The sequence below is a fragment of the Podarcis raffonei genome, chromosome 9, assembly GCF_027172205.1.
Source record: "Podarcis raffonei isolate rPodRaf1 chromosome 9, rPodRaf1.pri, whole genome shotgun sequence".
Taxonomy (NCBI): domain Eukaryota; kingdom Metazoa; phylum Chordata; class Lepidosauria; order Squamata; family Lacertidae; genus Podarcis; species Podarcis raffonei.
In genome coordinates, this window is record NC_070610.1 from 4,545,235 (window position 1) to 4,564,904 (window position 19,670).

The 19,670-nt window shown below is 41.6% G+C and overlaps 1 protein-coding gene across 6 annotated transcripts in view; it reads left to right on the forward strand.

Annotated features, from left to right (window-relative positions):
- CC2D2A (coiled-coil and C2 domain containing 2A) overlaps nucleotides 1-19,210 on the forward strand; it is a 54,043-nt gene extending 34,833 nt beyond the window's left edge. For 2 of the 6 annotated variants that reach the window (XM_053402351.1, XM_053402353.1), the window contains 14 exons: nucleotides 442-547; nucleotides 940-1,049; nucleotides 3,948-4,044; nucleotides 5,647-5,748; nucleotides 5,928-6,104; nucleotides 7,637-7,657; nucleotides 8,605-8,808; nucleotides 9,014-9,103; nucleotides 13,003-13,116; nucleotides 14,374-14,508; nucleotides 14,758-14,880; nucleotides 16,118-16,176; nucleotides 16,959-17,136; nucleotides 18,173-19,210. In XM_053402351.1, the coding sequence (XP_053258326.1) occupies nucleotides 442-547; nucleotides 940-1,049; nucleotides 3,948-4,044; nucleotides 5,647-5,748; nucleotides 5,928-6,104; nucleotides 7,637-7,657; nucleotides 8,605-8,808; nucleotides 9,014-9,103; nucleotides 13,003-13,116; nucleotides 14,374-14,508; nucleotides 14,758-14,880; nucleotides 16,118-16,176; nucleotides 16,959-17,136; nucleotides 18,173-18,361 (1,705 nt within the window). In that variant the 3' untranslated portion in view covers nucleotides 18,362-19,210. Of the gene's footprint in view, nucleotides 1-441; nucleotides 548-939; nucleotides 1,050-3,947; nucleotides 4,045-5,646; nucleotides 5,749-5,927; nucleotides 6,105-6,986; nucleotides 7,213-7,636; nucleotides 7,658-8,604; nucleotides 8,809-9,013; nucleotides 9,104-13,002; nucleotides 13,117-14,373; nucleotides 14,509-14,757; nucleotides 14,881-16,117; nucleotides 16,177-16,958; nucleotides 17,137-18,172 lie in introns of those variants that run through there. The other 4 variants (XM_053402355.1, XM_053402352.1, XM_053402354.1 and 1 more) reach the window with 4 other exon arrangements.
- Nucleotides 19,211-19,670: the final 460 nt, after the last annotated feature.

The following is a 19,670-nucleotide window of genomic DNA, read 5'->3' on the forward strand; positions in this document are numbered from 1 at the left end:
AGCATACATTTCCTTATATTGTTTGAATAGTAAGAAAAAGTGAAGACATCAAAAGCTATATAACATGCTAATTTTAATACTTACATATTATTGTTAGCAAGCCTAACAATAAATTTATTATATTTATATAAAAGTGTATTACAACTTCAGGCAGCCTCATTTTGATTGGAATTATATTACATCCGTAAGTAATGTTTTTAAAAAATCCCAGGGAAAAACATTGCAGCAGAAAAACATCTGCCCTGCAAAGCTTTCTTACAAAGGTAGTGAATTTTTTATATATATATATATATATATATATATATATATATATATATATATATATATATATATATATTATTTTTTTGCAGAATTATATTTTATTCAGTTTTCAGTGTACCTGTATTTTTTCATGGTCTTCTTGGAAATTCACTGTGATTTAAAATATTTCTTCCTCTCTAGCAAGCTTCAGCAGCCATCTAAATCATCATGGTCCTTCAATGAGATGTTTGCTGCTTCTGCCCCCCCACAGAGCCCAACCCACAGCGTAGACTGGGCCTTTAATCAGGTAACACCAAGCACCAGCCAGACGCAAGTTTGGAAACTGCTATATCAGATCTGACTATTAGTATAGAAAAAACCCCAGAACATTTATTTTAGAAATATATTTCATGAGTTTGCAGCTATTTTTTTTTAAAAAAAATCATAGAAAACTGGGGTTTGTTGTCTCCTGTTTCCTTATAACTCCTCAAGGTAATTCAGTTTGGTTCCATATCTTCTTATACTAATCTAAAAGTAATGGAATATTTATCCTTTTCTGGAAAGCATAATTCATACACTTTAGCAATAATCAGATGATTGGTAACCATCTTGGAAAGTTAATACTTGCCATTAAATAATTTGCAAGCATCCTTCTGCACACTTTGGAAAAACGTGAGTGCTTTGTCTGTTTCATTGTAGGTCTTAGTCCGACCTTTTGTAGAAGTTTCTTTTCAGCGAACGGTTTGCCGAACAACCACTGCTGAAGGACCAAACCCAAACTGGAATGAGGAGCTTGAACTTCCATTTAGGTGTGAATGCATCTTCTGAAATGTTTAATTCTCTGCCTCGTGGTATGACAAATGATAGCCTAGTGTGAATGTTTAAGTACTCCCCGCTCTCTCCGTATAACCTAAATAGCTAGCTTTTGACTTCTGAATTCAGGAACACTGTTGAGGCGGCAGGGTAAGGCCTCAAGCCTTTTTCTGATATTGGTGTCACCAGTGTATGGTGGTGCTAGAGTCCGGCTTTCTCGCTGCCACCACCGTGAGGTCTCTGTTTGCACTTGCTTTGCTTTCTCTTATTAAAACAGATGGCTTCCATTGGCTTGTCAGGGAGAAAGAAAAGATGTGTAGTTGAGATGGGCAGTCAATAGAATTGCCCCTTCCCCAGGCTCTGCTAATCCCAGTTTCAAGAGAAATGTGGTGGGTGGGCTCTACTCCATCGCATAAGCATTTCCGATAGCAATTCCATGAACTGCTTTCCATAGAAGTTAGTGAGATGCGCTGATGTACCTGAAGGAAGAGCTCTGGCAAATGGAGTTTGCGCACCACTGCTCCTTCTTGGTCTGCAACCTAGCACTGGTTATCAATGTGCTCGATATTTGAGCAACATGAAACATTCCTTGATATGTACTGAGTTGAATAGGATCCAGAATGCAGCAGTCTGGTTGGTCCTAGAACAATAGGATCCAGAATGCAGCAGTCTGATTGGTCCTAGAACAATAGGATCCAGAATGCAGCAGTCTGATTGGTCTGCAGGAGCCACCCAATCCAACTCCAGGTGGAAGTGAATCCGCAACCTGATTGGCCTACAAGAGAATCCCGGAATTAGCCAATCACGTGGGGCCCATTGCGTAAATAATGTATATAAAGCAGACATTTTGGGGGGACTTCCATTCCTCACTACTATGAGCTGAATGAAGAGCATGAAATCCACACTCAACTCCCAAGTATATTTCACTCCTGAACACAGGAGAACTTTTTCACTGGCTAAGTTAAATGCTTTTTTGCCATCAGTATTTATGGAAAGTTAATCAGGCTACCTGAGCACCTGACAGATTGTCCTTATTAAAACAGCTTGGTGTAAACGTTAGTTCAGGGTATTCTCGGCTGCAATTTTTGGCGGGGCATAAGAACCTGTTTCATCTCAGCTTGGGAAGATTCACTTGGAGTTTAATTTTATGTCTCAATTTTAATGACAGATTCCAACCAAGATCTCAGAAAGATTATTTCTATAGCCATGAAAATCAGGTCACCTTTGTTAAAGGGAAGATGAGTTCTGAGTAGATTATCTGTATTTTTAACTAGTTGGATTTTGTTATACTTTTGTTTGAAAAGCCACTTTTTGTTTGTGTTTATACCGTATTTATCGCTCTATAGGACGCACTTTTTCCCCTCCAAAAATTAAGGGGAAATGTGTGTGCGTCCTATAGAGCAAATGCAGGCTCCTTGGCTTCAGCGAAAGCAATGCGAAGCCTCCAAAGCGCAGAGGGAGCGCCCCCTCCGCGCTCCGGAGGCTACGCGTTGCTTTCGCTGAAGCCTGGAGAGCGAGAGGGGTCAGTGCGCACCGACCCCTCTCGCTCTCCAGGCTTCAGGGATAGCCGTCTGAAGCCTTTGGAGTGCAGTGGGAGCTCGCGCTGCGCTCCAAAGGCTTCGGGGTTAGCTGCACAAAGCCTCCGCAGGGCAGCGGGGTGCCTTCACCCCGCTGCCCTGCGGAGGCTTCACAGGCTGTCCCAGAAGCCAAAACAGCGAGACGGAGCACTGCGCAATGCTCCGTCTCGCTGTTCTAGCTTCGGGGTTAGCTGTGCAAAGCCTCCACAAGGCAGTGGGGTGCCTACATCCCGCTGCCCTCCGGAGGCTTCACGGGCTGTCCCAGAAGCCTCTGCAGGCCACGGGGATGAAGGCTCCCTGTGCCCTGCGGAGGCTTCGCACGAAGCTAGAACAGCTAGAGGGAGCGCTGCTCAGTGCTCCCTCTAGCTATTCTGGCTTTCGGATGGTCCCGCAAAGCCTCCACAGGGCAAGGGGATGAAGGCTCCTCATGCCCTGTGGAGGCTTCGTGTTACGAAAAAGGAGCAATGCAGAAGCGAGCTCCAGGTGGCTGGAAAGCCAAACAGGACGTTGATGTTTGGGACAGTTCCATGGGAACAAAGGAACAGTCTATTCACTGTACTGAGCACCGGGTGTTAGCTCAGGGTGTCATCTGACCTGTACTGGAAGTACAGGGGAGGAGTCCTCTCTCTCTGCTGTTGGTGTTAAGAGAGTGCAGACACGTTTCTCTGTACTGCTGGAAAGACAGAAATAAAGGCATGTAAATACATTTCTGTCTGTCTCTCTCTCCCCTCCCTGGGGATGGCAGGGAAGAGGGGAGGAGTGGTGTGTTCTTCTCATGTTAGAGGAGGATCGCCGATTGAGATCTCGCCTGATCTTGCCGGGAGTCGCAGACGGGGAGGTCAACAAGGAACTCAAGCCGGGTGCCTGGAGAGTGGCAAATTCCTCTGACTAGGCTTGATTCCTACACTTCGCGCAAAGCTAGACCAACTATCCCGGCGGCTATCCCAGAAGCCAGAACAGCAAGAGGCTATCTCAGAAACCAGATCCCTCTTGCTGTTCTGGCTTCTGGGATTCAGATTTTTTTTTTCTTGTTTCCTCCCCCCCAAACTAGGTGCGTCCTATCGTCTGGTGCATCCTATAGAGCGAAAAATGCGGTATATATATTTTCCTTTCTTTGTTCTAGTTGCCTTGGTACTCATACACTCTATCTGATGTTTATGGTCTATATACCAAATAAATAAACTGAAGGAAAGCGGTGGGGGGGGCAGGGAGGAGTGAGAGGGAAGAGGCACATAAACTGGAACTATATATGTATGATTGCAAATTGTACAGAGTTTTTATTTCAGACATTTCTCTCATTTTTTTATAATGTTCCAGAGCCCCAAATGGTGACTACAGCACCTCCAGCTTGCAGTCAGTGAAGGATGATATCTTCATTAACATTTTTGATGAAGTATTGTACGATGTCCTAGAGGTAAAAAAAAAACCAAAATCTCAAGAGTTATGTTGACTGTGTATGCATAATAAGGAGGTCAAGGTATAAGGAGCCTGACATGTTTGCCTGAATGGAGTCCAGTGATGAAAAGCCTCTGGAATCTGCCCAGGATTCATCAGCTGGCTCCTTGTGGCCAGCCCATATCAGCTTTTGTGGGCTGAACTGTCAAGCACTGGTCTCTGGCAGAGAAGGGGCAAGAGATCAGGGCTGAGCCAAAATAGAGAACGCAGCGTCTGTCACGCAGAAGCCAACAAGTGTTGGGCAGTCTTGGTAGCCAAGCATTAGCCTCTCAATCTGGTTCAGTCGCACTGTGGCAGTGCGACACAATTTGCATGCGCTTCTCACTGCAGACAGTATCTGATGAAGTGACATAACACTTGCATCATGTAGGCTGATAGACCACTGCTTTTGACAAATCCCACCCCCATCCTTTAGACCCAGATACATAGGTTTCAGTATAAACGCAAATATTTTCTGGCGTAAACCTAAAGGTGCCTATTTTAATTTTCTATAAGACATTTTGCTATTAAAAAATGAAGACAGGCAGCTTGCAAAGGAGCAGGCCTTTGCTGCCTTAACGACAAGGTTTCTTTTGTGTGTGGCATGATTATTATCCAGAGCAAACTTACCTGGAAGGATTGCTCAGTGATTCTGACTTCTGGACGCCTAAGTTCAATGTCTAAACCACACTGGGCTTCTGCAAAAGGCATTGCAACGTTTTAGCTTTTAGTTATAAATGCAAAGGATCTTACAAAGAGGTGTTACCGTTTAAACGGCTAGTGTGAAGTACAAAGAAATGCTCTGCTCTTGTCTGGTCTTGTGTGTGTGTGTGTGTGTGTGTGTGTGTGTGTGTGTGTGTGTGGTTTGGTGCTATAAGGGTAGGAATATTTTCTACCCAAGAAAGCTTTTGCATCTTGATGCAGTGCAGTTTGTGGAAGTCTTCTGTTTCAGGGAACGCAACGAGGAGCCAGGGCACTGCTTAAAGCAGCTTCAGTAAAACCCAGAGCCACCTCATATTTTAACATTGCACAAGCCCTACAAAAGTTTTTATAATTCATCCCCCCCCCCACACACACACCCAAAATATCCTCCTCACTTTAATGGGGAGAATAATGCAATAATGGTGAGTAAAGGTAAAGAAAGGGACCCCTGACCATTAGGTCCAGTTGTGACCGACTCTGGGGTTGGGGCGCTCATCTTGTTTTATTGGCCGAGGGAGCCGGCGTACAGCTTCCGGGTCATGCGGCCAGCAGGACTAAGCCGCTTCTGGTGAACCAGAGCAGCGCACAGAAACGCCATTTACCTTCCCGCTGGAGCAGTACCTATTTATCTACTTGCACTTTGACGTGCTTTTGAACTGCTAGGTTGGCAGGAGCAGGGACCGAGCAACGGGAGCTCACCCCGTCACGGGGATTCGAACCGCCGACCTTCCGATCGGCAAGCCCAAGGCTCTGTGGTTTAGACCACAGCGCCACCCGCGTCCCTAATAATGCAGAGTAGCTGCGTTGAAAAAGGAGAGGCATGGGAAGTAGCCACTTCATTTCTGGAAGAATTTGTCAAGAGTTTTGTGACTTTTCTTAGGATGATCGTGAAAGAGAATGTGGTGGAGTTCATACGCGTGTCGAGAAGCACTGGCTTGGTTCTGTTCGGATTCCATTTACAACCGTATATTTTCAAGCAAGGGTAAGTAAACATGAACAGGCAGAGGAGCATTAACGTTTTTCGAGCCTTAAGCAGTGAATAAAAAAAAATATCAAAATAAGGCATCCTTTTTATTATTAATAAAATAATATTGTTGCCATTCGTGGCTGCTTATGCTCAACTGCATATTGTTACATGGCGTTTTTGTTTTTTGTTTGTAGATAGATGGTACATTTAAAGTAGATATTCCTCCAGTTCTTCTTGGATACAGTAAGGGAAAAAATCTTGGCATTGAAAGAACCTATGATTCCATTCGAAATCTGAGTGAAGGATCATATCTATCACTGTTTATTACTATTGAACCCCAGCTCATTCCTGGAGAATCAGTTCGCGAACAGGTAAATCTCTTCGCATTTTACTTCTGGGCATGTTTTTAAAATCTACAGCATAATTCACTTACCCCTTAACTGCTGAGCTTGACCAAAGATAGTGGAGCCAATAGTCATATAAATGACCTGTGAGTTCCTGCTGGAGTGACTTATTTTCTGAGCCAATGTGTATACACTTATTTTAATAGACTGTAAGCATGTGTAAGGGCAAGTGGCAGTAAAGAAGTAGGAAATACATCACTTTTAGAACTAGAGTGAGTGGAAACCTGATTAGCAATACAGTGGTACCTCAGGTTACATATGCTTCAGGTTACATACACTTCAGGTTACAGACTCCGCTAACCCAGAAATAATGCTTCAGGTTAAAAACTTTGCTTCAGGATGAGAACAGAAATCGTGCTCCAGCGGCGCAGTGGCAGCAGGAGGCCCCATTAGCTAAAGTGGTGCTTCAGGTTAAGAACAGTTTCAGGTTAAGAACGGACCTCCGGAACGCATCAAGTACTTAACCCGAGGTACTACTGTATATAAGGTGATTTGATTGACCAAATGCATTAATTAACTGTGGCAGTGCTATTGTTTGAAATAAGTAATTGCAATTGTCACAATTCTGGCACTGCTGTTCCTTACGGCTCTCAGGTGTGCTGTAAGGCGGGGCATGGTGGATTCCTACTTCCTCTCTTTACAGAGGTCCTAGAGAGAGTAGCTGACTGCAAGAAATCGAACAAGCCCAAGCATAGAAGATGAGCTCAGCTTAGCTCTCCTCTCGACATCTATGGCAGTTTGTTAGCATGCATGCATAAATGCTTACATATATATGTGGCCCTTTGCAAAGTAATGTAAGCAACAAAAGAAGCTCTTTAGATTTCACTGACCTCATTTGTTCTCTTTCAGAATCAATGTTAGCTAGTTTCCTTCAAGACAGAATCCAGACTCTTAAGAGTTAGAAAGGAAAGGATGTACCATAGACCCTGGAGTTGCAGCAAAAAGCTATACTACCAACCTTTTTAAAAGTAGTAGCTAGAACCAAAATTTCAGTCTGTTGGAAGACAGTCACTATCAAAATGCTAGCTAGACAGTGCTATTAAACATAGTAAGTAACTCAGAGTGAACAAGTCAGGTAAGAAATTTCACAGATCAGCTATTTATTGTGCCTTAAGTTGCTAAGTTGAGAATAGAATATATTTTGCAGGGGGCGGTGGGTGTTAACTTCTTTTTTGCATCAGTTCTTTTAATGGGATTATTCTCTTTTTAAATCTTCTATCTGATAGAACCTCATAGTTTCCAGAAATTTCCAGAAGGTCTCTTCCCTCTAGTGTATGCAAGCGCAATCCATGCTATGTGTCATAGCATGGAGACCATGCAGAATACCTAAACCTCCCCCACCCCGATTATTAGTTCTAAGCTTTCCACTAATACAAAACAATTGGATGTCTGCCTGTATTTTCTCAGCTGCTTAACTTTGATAGTCTTTCATGTTGCATTTTTTTTACATTGTTCACACCTTTATCTCCTTTCTTGCTTACCTTCCTGAATCTATGTAGATGAATGAAATGCTTAAGAAGGTACAAAATGTTCATACTTCTTATTTTACAGTGGTGGTGATCTGTTAGAATTGTTTCATGTGTCCATGGCCTAACAATTTTTGTTAATGTAGTATTTTGTCTATAAGGTGTGAATTAATATAGGGCAAATTCCTATGTGTTTAATTGTTGTACTTAAAAATGATGGGTGGCAGTTTTACTCAGAGTAAACCCACTGAAATTAATTGACATGACTAAGTTAGGTCCATTCATTTTAATGGGTTTACTCTGAGTAACGGTTGTTGCCAAATAATCTGTAAGAAACTCTTTTTAAACCAAAGGTGCAAACATTTCTGCAAAGTTTAGAGCCAGCTAGAAGAAAGATGGGAGTGATGAAATTCTGAGTGCTCCAGCCACCATGGGCCACCATGTTGCAGTGAAAGTCAGTCATAGAAAGGTTTCTGGACAATTCATGCTTTGTGCATCCCATAGATTCATTTTTTGCTGTTTGGAAAATTTGAAAAGTGTAAATTGGTATTTATTTTAATGGGAATCTAGAATTAGTACCTTTTTAGATGTCTGGCCAGATAAATATTATATTATGATAGACATTTCCTTCCTTTTTCTGTACGAAGATGTATGGAATATGCCCATTCTTTATCTAGAATTACAGCACCCACTCCCTATCAGCTGTTCTACCAGTTTATTCCTGACCACCTAACAACAGAACAAATTAGATATTACAGCGTTTTCATTGTGACTGGTAATACTGTACTTCCTGGTATAATATGGAATTCTGAGAGACATGAAAGTTGCACGCAAAAACCTTGAAGGCTGCATCTAGACAGCATATCAAAATCACAGTGTGTTATCATCTTCTTGTACTTGAATGGAGGGCATAGTTGTCCTATTCATGAAGCGGGGATGTGGTGGTGGGAGGGAGAATTCATAAGCAAAATCACATGCACTTAACTTATTTCCCCCCCAAGTTTGACACCCAGGAAGATGAACAACTTCTCCAAGCAGCTGAGAGGTACCAAGCTGACTGTGCACTCAAGTTTCCAGGTCGCCAGTGCCTGACGACTGTAATTGACATCAATGGGAAAACAGTCTTCATTACTCGATACATCAAACCTCTGAACCCACCAGATGAGCTCCTACGGGTTCATGCCGACAATCCCCAAGAAACGTCAGTAAGTGTTTCTCATGCAATAGAGGAATATGTTTTCAGTGATGGGTCAGAAAACAGGCTAGGAATCCTCACACAATCCAATAAGTGTGTGTACTGTATTTGTCTAAGAGTTTGGTGGTTGCCGTGATACAGTCAGTTAGGCTCTATGTTTCGTTGGCAGCTACAGCACCAGACTGATGGAGTGTTCTCTGTTTGTTTATGTGTAGGAGTTGGTGGCCCGCTATGTTGCCTTGATACCTTTCTTACCTGACAGTGTATCATTTGCTGGAATCTGTGACTTGTGGAGTACATCAGATGTAAGTTAAAGGCTTAGATTTTATTTTATTTATTTATTTTATCTACTTACTTATTTACAAAGTACTAGTCATAAATAAATAAGAATGAAAATGTGCGAATTTATTGAATTGGCCAAATAGACGGTGGCAATCAGACTACAAACTAATCAAAATTTAAGGAAAGAATGGGTATGTGTTGATGGATATATGTTAAAACGATGTTCCAAAAGTGATGTACTGATATGTTTGGACTGAGATCCACAAAGTTAAAAGGAAACAGAGATAAGATTTTACGGTTAATAGCATAATATACCGTTCAAAAACAATTTAAAAGATACCGTAACAAAGCTCATAGTGCTAAACATGGTTGGAGGGAAGTCACAGAGGGTGATAAATAAGTAAAAGTATTTGGAGATATGTATGTTGAATGTTTTGTTAGAATGTTAAAAGAAGGTTGATCTATTTTTGTTCACATCATTGTAATACTGTGATATGGTAAGAACTAAATGGGAAAAAATGGGGGAAAAGAATGAAAATGTGCACTCCACCACCGAGACCATTCCATTGTAACTATCCAACCTCCCAAAATTTCAACACCCCTTGCAATGGTTTGACCCTTTTCCGTTTTAACAATACAAATTCTACAATCACCCTCCATATCTCCTCAAAATCATTTATCCTGCATATTCCCTGTCTTACCTTAACATGAATAGCTATATCCCACACCTCTTTATACGATTCTTCCATTTTATATTCTGCTTGCCCTTTCCACTTCCTAGCTATAATAACTCATGCAGCCGTCAATAAATTTGTGAGCAATTCCTTCATAGCCTGGGAACCTCCCACCCCATCATAAATTGATAATAATGCTACCTCTGGACTTTTGGTAAGCTTTAACCCAGTGATTTCTGATATCTCCTTAAAAACCTTTTGCCAAAAAATTGTACATATTTACACCCCCACCACATGTGTAGAGTTCTTCTTAATGTCAGCTATCATCTATGGGTTAATTCATCAGCTGCTGTAGTACAGTCTCAGAACAGAATCAATAAACTTACAAGAATTTAAATTTTTGGGAGGAAAAATTGATAATTGATTTTTAAATTCTGTGGGGTTGACCTTTTTGAGTTCATTGTGATTTTTTTTTTACTACAGAACTATCCTTCGACTACTATGTGTGCCTAGAATGCACAGTTCAAGGTCCAGATTAGATAGAATGAAGAGCCAATTGCTGAGGCACTGAATCCTCTTTAAAAGGTTCTGGGTTCTTTATGCCAGAAATGCTCTTAGGTCAGAACCAGAATCTAATGCCTTAAATATAAATAGATCCCAAATCCTGTCATTATGGTGAAGTTCCATATCAGAACTGCAGGCGGAGCTTCTTTCCACAGACACCTGAGAGACTTTATCCAGTCTGTTTTTACAGTACCCCTCCACAGAACTTCGAATTGTAGGAGACGGGAACATTGCATGCACTTCATTAACCTGAAAAGCTGCTTGTCTGCTTTTGTTTCTAGTTGTTTGGTTCATTTATGAACTAGAAAGATGGTGTGTATCTTTTTAATAAGAAAATGTTTTTCTTGACTTCCGGGTTAGCGCCATCGTCTAATGGCGGATTCCCTCCGAGCTCTGGAGGGAATCGGCTCAACAGGGGTCGGGTTCTGGCGACGCGGGGACCCTCAGAAACCACAGGCGCTGAAGCCTGTGGACCTGGTGACTCGGCGGGCACCATTTGCGCCCCCCCGACCCGCAAAGGAGCCTTTTTAAAGGCTCCGGAACGGGGGACGGAGAGCGGTGCGGTGCTGTGAGTCGACTGCTTCCCCTGCTGAGTGAAGCCGCATGCCATGGACGGAGATCGTTGACTTCTTTCTCTGAACATTTGGATTAAAAGCAACAACCCGTGAGTAACACGGAAATTGGACTTAAAAGGGAAATTTTCTTTGGGAATTAGGCACGACCGGGTAAGGTGTTAAGAGGAAGTCCGCCTACCCGCCTTGTAAACATTGTAAAGCAAGGATTTTATTACTAAGGTTGTGAGAATACCTTTCTTCTTTGTGGAGAAAAGCAATTAACTCTACGTTGGGGCAATTTAAGTGATTGTGCTGGAGGATAAGAGCTAACATTGAGAACGGAATTCACCCCTCCCCCAAGACCCGGGAGCGATCGGTGAGAGAGCCTGCGGAAGAGGCATAAAGACTTTGACAGCTGTCAAACTAGCTGTCAAAGTTGGGAAAAAAAGGGAAACTTTGTTTTTGCTGTCTTTGCTGGTTATATTCGCTACAATTTGGCAACAAATTGTTAAAATAAAGAAGAAAAGGCTAACTTGGCTTTTGGGTTGGAACTGGAAGACATTAAGAAACTAGAATCCCTCTAGAGGGGGTTCAGGACATTACAAAAATGGCTGTAAGTGGAAAAATACTGGCTGAACTGGAGAAGACCTTCTCTCTCCTGGGAAAATTGCAGGAACAGACTGATGTTTTGACTATAAACGTTACAATACTGAAGGGAACAGTAAATAAAGTTGCTGAGCCTGGAAGGGACTTGACTCAAGTTCTTGCAGATGAACAGGAAAGCTTTGTAGTTGACCTAAAAATCTTTGCAGCCGAACAAGAAAAGAAATTTGAGAAATCTGAGAATGTGATTAAAGAGGAACATGATGATCTGAAGGAAAAAGAAGGAGGAGCTATAATGCCACAGATGGTTGAGGAGAGCCAGAGGCCGATTAAGATGGATATAAAGGAAAACAAGATCAGGATGATGGAAATTTGGTTTGAATTGAAGAATGGAAAATGGAGAGATCTCCCTATATGGAGATCTGAAGACATATGGAATACAAACCTGGCTAATGTGGAAATTGGAGCCTTTGGGACATTTGGACTTAAGAGAAGTAAGAAACAAGATCTTGGCTCCATTTTTAAATATGGAGGCCTGGCTGGAAGAAATATGGACCTTATTGGAACAGAGCTCCTTCGAGATTCGGAATTTAAAATAAAGGACTATCAAAAAAACCGGCAGAGAGGAATTGAGAGAGAGTTGAGAGCCTCAGACGTGAGGTCGCCAGGCTGATTGCAGATGGACTGATGGACTTTGGTTGGGGTTCGAAACCGGGAAAGGGGGTGGTGGGGCTTTGGGAATCCAAAGGGTGTATAAATATATTTTGTTTTAATTAATTTGGTTTTGCCACTAACATAAAAATGGGGATTTCGGGGAAGGGAATTGGGGCCGACCTTAGAAAAAGATTTTTAAGAATAAGTGTTGACGTATAAAGATTGAGGCTTTTAAGTTAAAATTGGTTAATTAAATTGATGGGGCGAATTTAGAAAAAGTTTTCTAAGAATAAGTATTGATATATAAAGATTGAGGTTTATAAGTTAAAATTGGTTAATTAAAATGAATTAGAGAAAATAAGGTAAAGTGTGGGGACAAGAATTTGCTGAGCTAAAAATTGGAATTGGAATACAAGAAGGGTAGGTGTGGGGAAGTCAAGGAAATTGGTTATGGAAAGCAAGAAATGTAAACTTTATGAGTTTTTAATTGTTCTTTTTTTCTTTTGTTTCTTTTTTGTTTTTTTTCTTTACTTTTTGAAAATCCCAATAAATATATTTTTAAAAAGAAAAGAAAATGTTTTTCTTCATCTATATATTTATTTTTCATAGTTTTCATATGCCTTTCATGGTTCATAAATTAACCGTTCAAAATGAATGGAGTTTGGAGCAATGGTTTGCCAAGTCAGACATCATGTAAAATCACAGTTCAGCTTCTTTAATTCTAGTTTGAACTGAGCCAAAATCTTTGGGGACATAAAGGTATTTCCAGACAAACAGAGCCATACTTTATGGGAGGAAGATTCCTGAACAGTGCAGATAAACTAGAAACATTGGCTATATTGTTAACGCAACTTGTTTGCTTGCATTCATTAGCAATTCCTTGATCTTTTGGCTGGAGATGAAGAAGAGCACGCTGTACTCTTGTGCAATTATTTTCTTGCTCTTGGCAAAAAGGCTTGGCTTTTAATTGGAAGTGCTATTCCCGAGGTAAGTCAGTAATTTATTTATACTCCAACAAACTTCCACATGCCTGAGAATGCAGTACACGCTGAATGAATTGCGTCACAAATAATGGTCAGATTTATATTGTAGTCAAACTTTTAAAGCAACTTTGTCGAATAAAGGCATGATGCAAGCAAAACTCTGGTTTTGATATTGTTATCAATAAAAAAATTAGTGGTTGCAACTTAATCTTCTTCAGATGGAATTGAATGGTATTGCATGGATCAAATACTTGGTTATACTAGACTAGGCTATTTGCAAGGACCCATAATCAGATAGAGATATCTTCCCCTGCTTCCTAATGCTGACCTAAGTTACATGGCAAATTTACTGTGTGTGCTCAGCCCCACAAATTCCCCCACAGAATATGTATATTTGCCTAGAGTTGAAGATAAGTACATAGTCCTCTCAGGTGTTCAAAGCACCTCACATTTACTCTCTTCTTGTAGTTCTCAAATACACCCTCATAGGAGGAAGATAATACTTATCTCCTGCTGAGGCTAAGAGAGCTGAGTTGCCTAAAGCCATCTTGTGAGTTCATGAAAGAGGAAATAATTCAAAACAAGGAATTATTGGTCTGTAGCTAAGAGCCTTATCCATTATACTTACAACACCCTGTCTCCACCCTCCAAGTTAAAACACCTTAAATCTTAGTAGGCAGTTTGTGCTTCAACATGAGGCCTGCTAAAGAAAAACTTAATTTTTAAAAACTTGGAAGTTTGGTGCATATAACCTGTTACAGAAATCCTTACATTGTAGAATCTCCTAGATTTTACTCTGTGCAACATTTAGCAGCCCTGCAAAGGCAGCGTGAAACTGCAAGCCTGCGAGTAATTGGAAAGTCCTGATCTTGCATTGGACAGAATTCATTAATACCAAAGGACTGGATACAAAATATGTAAAATAGTATTGTTTCATTGGACAAACTTCTGTTGGCAATGGAGTAGACAGGTTTCCAGTTACATGGAATTCTTCACTGTGCAAAATGGGAAAATAGTTCATCCTGTTTAGCGGCTTAGCAAAAATGATATTTTTTCAGCGTATGAATTGCAGATATAATCCCCACAGTGTGTGCTTGGTAGCCTTCACAGAGGCTACTGCAGAGAAAATGAGCTGAAACTTATATCACATACATCAGCTGCACCCACTACTAAGTTCTGAGGGGGAGGAAATGCATGTAAAATGTAAATATATTCTGCATTGGAAAAGCAAGGTTTGAAGGAACTTGGCAATTATTTCCAGGGACCAACAGCATATGTACTAACTTGGGAGCAGAATCAGTATGTGATCTGGAATCCAAGTTGTGGCCGTTTTTATGGACAGTATGATGCTTTCTGCCCCTTGCAGAGTGTGGGCTGCCTCATTTCCTGTGACAATGTAAGTAATTCACATCTCTCTATCTGCCATTCTTTGAACTTAGGAAGCTGCCTTATAGTGAGTCAGACCATTCCATTCATTTAGGCCAGGATTGTTGACTGGTGGCAGGTGCTCTGGTCAGCTGTTCAAAGAGGGTGGGGGGAAATTCCACTGGCTCTTCCCTGAATCAAAGCTAACTCAAACAGAGGGCAGAAGTAGTACTGATTTGTGGTTAAGATGAAGAAAGTAACTAAAAAAGTTCTCTTTCAGGTTTGGTTCAATATTCAACAATATGATTCTCCGCTAAGAATAAACTTTGATGTCAGCAAACCAAAATTCTGGAAACCCTTTTTTTCAAGAAGTTTACCATTTCCTGGTCTCTCCAGTGTGCAGGTATTAGGATTTTAAATTTTATAGGACGGCATAGAAATAATATCTGCATCCTTTCATCTGTATCTGAAATTGTTTTGACCTTAAGGGAGAGATTACAGGACAGATACGTTAAAGAACTGTAACAAAATGAGAGGTAAAACTTATTTTACTATTTTAGGAAATGCAATAATGAATTTTGCTTGCTGAAAACATTTGCATGTGGTTTGTTCCACAAACTGGATACCAATTAAGACTGCATTCCTACCTTATTCATAAGCATGGAAAATCAGAATGTTTCAAATAGCATTGCAAAATGCTTATTATAGTATGCAGATGCTTAAGCCTAGGATAACGCTGAGATGATTTTGCAACAAGGAGATGAGGTAATATTTTGTAGTGTGGGAATCGTTCTTCTTAAGTACCCAGAGAAAAACTTCAGTTGCTATATTTGCATTGCCAACTTCTTACTATATACAGATTATTCCAGATAATCAGGGAGTTGGGAATCTCTCTCCTAAGTTTGGAGTCTAATGTCCATCAGAATTTGGGAACATTATCCAGCTATTGGGAGGGAGTAGAGAAACAATCTGAAGTTCAGCTTTTAGCACAGTACTGAGAATCAGAGAACTGCAAGTTGGATGGAGACAAAAAACTCTGGCTACAGGGACTCTCTGGGGTTCCTGTGTAGGTTTGTAGATTCCCTGCTTGCTGCAAGAGTGCCCACTTTAAGGTGCCTACCACAGGTACAGTTCTCCAGTATAAACGGCCTCGGTCCAGTAGATCTGAAGGAGCGACTCCACCCCCATTGTTCTACCCGGACACTGAGGTCCAGCGCCGAGGGCCTTCTGGCAGTTCCCTCACTGCGAGAAGCCAAGTTACAGGGAACCAGGCAGAGGGCCTTCTCAGTAGTGGCTCCCGCCCTGTGGAACACCCTCCCACCAGATGTCAAAGAGAACAACAACTACCAGACTTTTAGAAGACATCTGAAGCTTTTAATCTTGGATGTATTGCAGTATTTTAATATTTTTTTGGAAGCCACCCAGAGTGGCTGGGGCAGCCCAGCCAGATGGGCAGGGTATAAATAATAAATTCTTCTTCTTCTTCTTCTTCTTCTTCTCCTCCTCCTCCTCCAGGTCTTGTGGGTGGCAGAGTAGGTGGGTTGAAGTATCAGTATATCCCAGTACATCTTAAAAGCAAGATTGCATATTTCACATTATGTAAATCCCGAATTATACCTTACCCCTTCATATTTTGCTAGCCTGACGAACTAGTCTATCAACGGGTGGACAAGACAGCTGCCCTAGAACTGCAGAACAGGTACCCATGTCTATTGAATGTGTTTTGCAACCGCATTTAACCATGACATACATCAGATGTCAGGTGTATGGGGTTTTAAGAGGAGAGGCAGTACCTCTGGTCCTTCTGGGGTAGTTTGTCCACCTTTGGGCCACATCAGCGAGACCGAGGGTGGGGGGGTCTTGTTATTTGAGCAGCCCAGCACCTCCATACACACACTCTGAAGAAAAATGAATGCCAGCAATATCAAATGTCAGTTCCAATTGGATATGAAATGCTTGGTGGTTCCGACTGTGAAATTGTTTGATTCATAGCTCTATCAAGTTCAATACTTTATAAAGGGATCTGGAAAATTCTAGCGACTTGGACTACGGTACTTTATTATGCAGCCATTTTGGTTACCTTGCAATATATTTAGCTTGGCCCTCTCCAAGTTTGACATTCCGTAACATCCTGACTTTGTTCTAACAAATAGCAGAAGAAAACTAGTAAGTCAGACGAGCTTAAAACTTTTATCCCAAGCATCTAGTTTTTTAGATATAGGTTATTTTACCGGAGGAGCATTCAATAATGTAAGGCTTGGTCCTCCTCCAGTCTGAAATGATGCTTGAGAATTAGGTTTGCCACCTCGGTTTCTTACGTAAGCATGTTGTGGAGAAGTCTTTGAAATACGGAATGCCTGTGGCATTTCAAATCTGGCTGCAATTGTGGAATTCTAGAGATCTCTAGTGTGCTTGTGAAGCCACAGTTGCACTGGAGCAGCAAAATTTCAAATGCAACTTTTAAAACATTTTAAAATGCAGACTTGAGAAGATACTGAAAGAAAAGATCATGGGTTGGAGGCCAAGACACTTGACACGCTGGAACAGATACTGTACCTCTACCCTTCGACACTTCTTACCTCTGCTGGAAAAAAACCAGGGCAAAGATGTAGAGGATGACCATCAGGCGGAATTACAGAAGCAACTAGGAGATTACAGGGTAATGTATAGAATAACGCCCCCTAGGGAACTGGGAGTTTAGTAACATTACTGGGATTATAGGATAGTGCTTCCCTGCCTCCCCCCAGGGTGATGTTTGTATTGGGGCCTAGCAGTAATTCACTCCACGTGAATGATGAAATCTCCCCATTCTAGCTTGTGATACAGTGAAAGCATTTTGCTGACTTATTTGAAAGCAGTCTAGAAATGTGTCTCTTACGGTAAGTTTTCCAAAGCTTAACAAGTTTTTCTTGCTGGGAGGGAGGGCATCAACTGGCCAGCAGTATGGGTGGTCCACCTGGGCAGGGGGGAAGTGTGCTACCTGCTATTGTACTACGATGACAAGCACAGAAGTGTAATGGTGAACAATGCTTCAATCTAAGAGAAAGCTAGCTGTCAAGATACCCCAGTCCACAGAGGTCTTCCCTAGGGCAGGGGAGGGTGGTCGGGAGGAAGGCATGCAGTTGATCTGTTGTTCTCCCAGTCATCTTGAGCCAAGAGATTCAATTTACCTTAAGTCAGACATGGCCAAACTTGGCCCTCCAGATGGTTTTGGGACTACAATTCCCATCATCCCTGACCACTGGTCCTGTTAGCTAGGGTTGATGGGAGTTGTAGTCCCAAAACATCTGGAGGGCCAAGTTTGGCCATGCCTGCCTTAAGTGGAAGGGCTGGCCCATAATTGCAGAATGTATATGGCATCATTGCATTCATCATAACATCTACAGTGGAACCTCGGGAGAAAAACGGCTCTAAACTTGAACATTTTGGCTCCCGAGTGATTGTTCCAGTTTTTGAATGGTTTTCAGAAGCTGAACGTCCAGTGCAGCTTCCGATTAGCTGCAGGATGCTCCTGCAACCAATCAGAAGCCACGCCTTGGAAGTCGAACGTTTTGGAAGTTGAACGGACTTCCGGAATGGATTCCGTTCGACTTCCAAGGTACGACTGTATTTCATTTTCTTAGTGGCCAACTGAGTCCAGAGGTGGTATTGTGGGTAAACTGACATTTTTTTACATTTTCCCCTCTTACTTGCAGGTGTCAGGATTTCCTATCCACATGGCATTTTCAGAAGTTACACCTTTAGTGGAGGCGGTGTATAGTACTGGAGTTCATAGCATTGATGTTCCAAACATAGAGTTTGCATTAGCTGTGTATGTTCATGCATACCCTAAAAACATTCTTTCAGTGTGGATTTATGTTGCTTCACTGGTTCGTAATAGGTAAGAGTTACTCAGACTCACTTTTTACTTGTAGTATTTAAATTCATTAGTATCATCTTATGATTTTGTATTAAACTCTAGATCATTAAAATGTGCAGATTAAAATGCTGGAAGGAGTCTCTTAATTTGATCAGTTTTCTGCAATGCCCCATTACAGTTGTATAAAACCTTTCAGCTTCAGCAACACTGGAAATCATGTGCTCAAAACCCCTGAAGCCATGCTGTGCTATGTATTCACAATTAGGCTGAGCAGCTTAATAGGTTGTTTTCCTGTGATTAAGAATTGCCATAGCAAAGCCAGGCTGCAGAAAACACTTGCTTACCTCTGCTAAGGAAATATGTAAGATGTTTAAATTCCTCCTGACTTACTGCCATGTCTGTATGGGTTACTCACTCATCAAGTTGACATGTGAAATGCTCTATGAAGTCAAGGTAGCTATTATGTGGCTCTGGCACCTTACTTTTCACTGCTCCCGAATGGCAGTATCAGCACAGAAAAGGTATTTGCCTAGTCCTGGCAGCAGTCTGAAGTAAAACAAATTCCTGCCCCCTCCCCCATATCAAGGAACATCTTCATATTTTCTACCCAGGGCCTCTGATGCTCAAAGTGAATGCTGCTTTTGCTGGAACACAGCTAAAATGTAACAGGGCAGGCATATGATTTTTACATGCAGAAAGGTTGATAATAAGGTCCATTTAAAGATGCTACACAAGAGGTGGGACCAATCTGTCTATTGGTTTAACACTGTCTGTACTGCAGATACCTTTCCTGTTTATAGGCTAACAAAACTCAGGGTCAAGATACAAAATTAAAGAGATGGGATGAAATGTCTGTTATTGTCCCTAAATTTCATTCCAGTTGTGGCAGTAAGTTTTGTGCAAATTCATCTTCAGCTTAATGCCATACACAGTTGGAGAGCTCTAGTTCACTTGATGTGCAAACACAGCAGTTACTCATACTGCAGCAGTACAGTCTGACCGTGTCTTGTGCGGAGGTTCCATTCCTGGGGTAAAACGTCTAGGGGAAAGCATGTATACTCAAACCACTCCCCTGGAACCATTGTGCAAGCATGCTTACCTTTTCAGAGCCATGCACTGAGTAGGCCTTGCCCACCTCGCCCACCCCACCCCCAAAATGCAGGGGACAACTTGGATTGGCCACAAACACTGGTTTGTTTTGCTTTTCTTCTGGGATGCACTGCAGAGCCTGATAAGCTTAAAAGCTTTCTGCACCCAAAAATCTCTGCGCTAAAAGAACTTTGAAGCTGTCTTCCTTCCAGGCATTTATGTGATTTCAACCAACCTTCAACTGT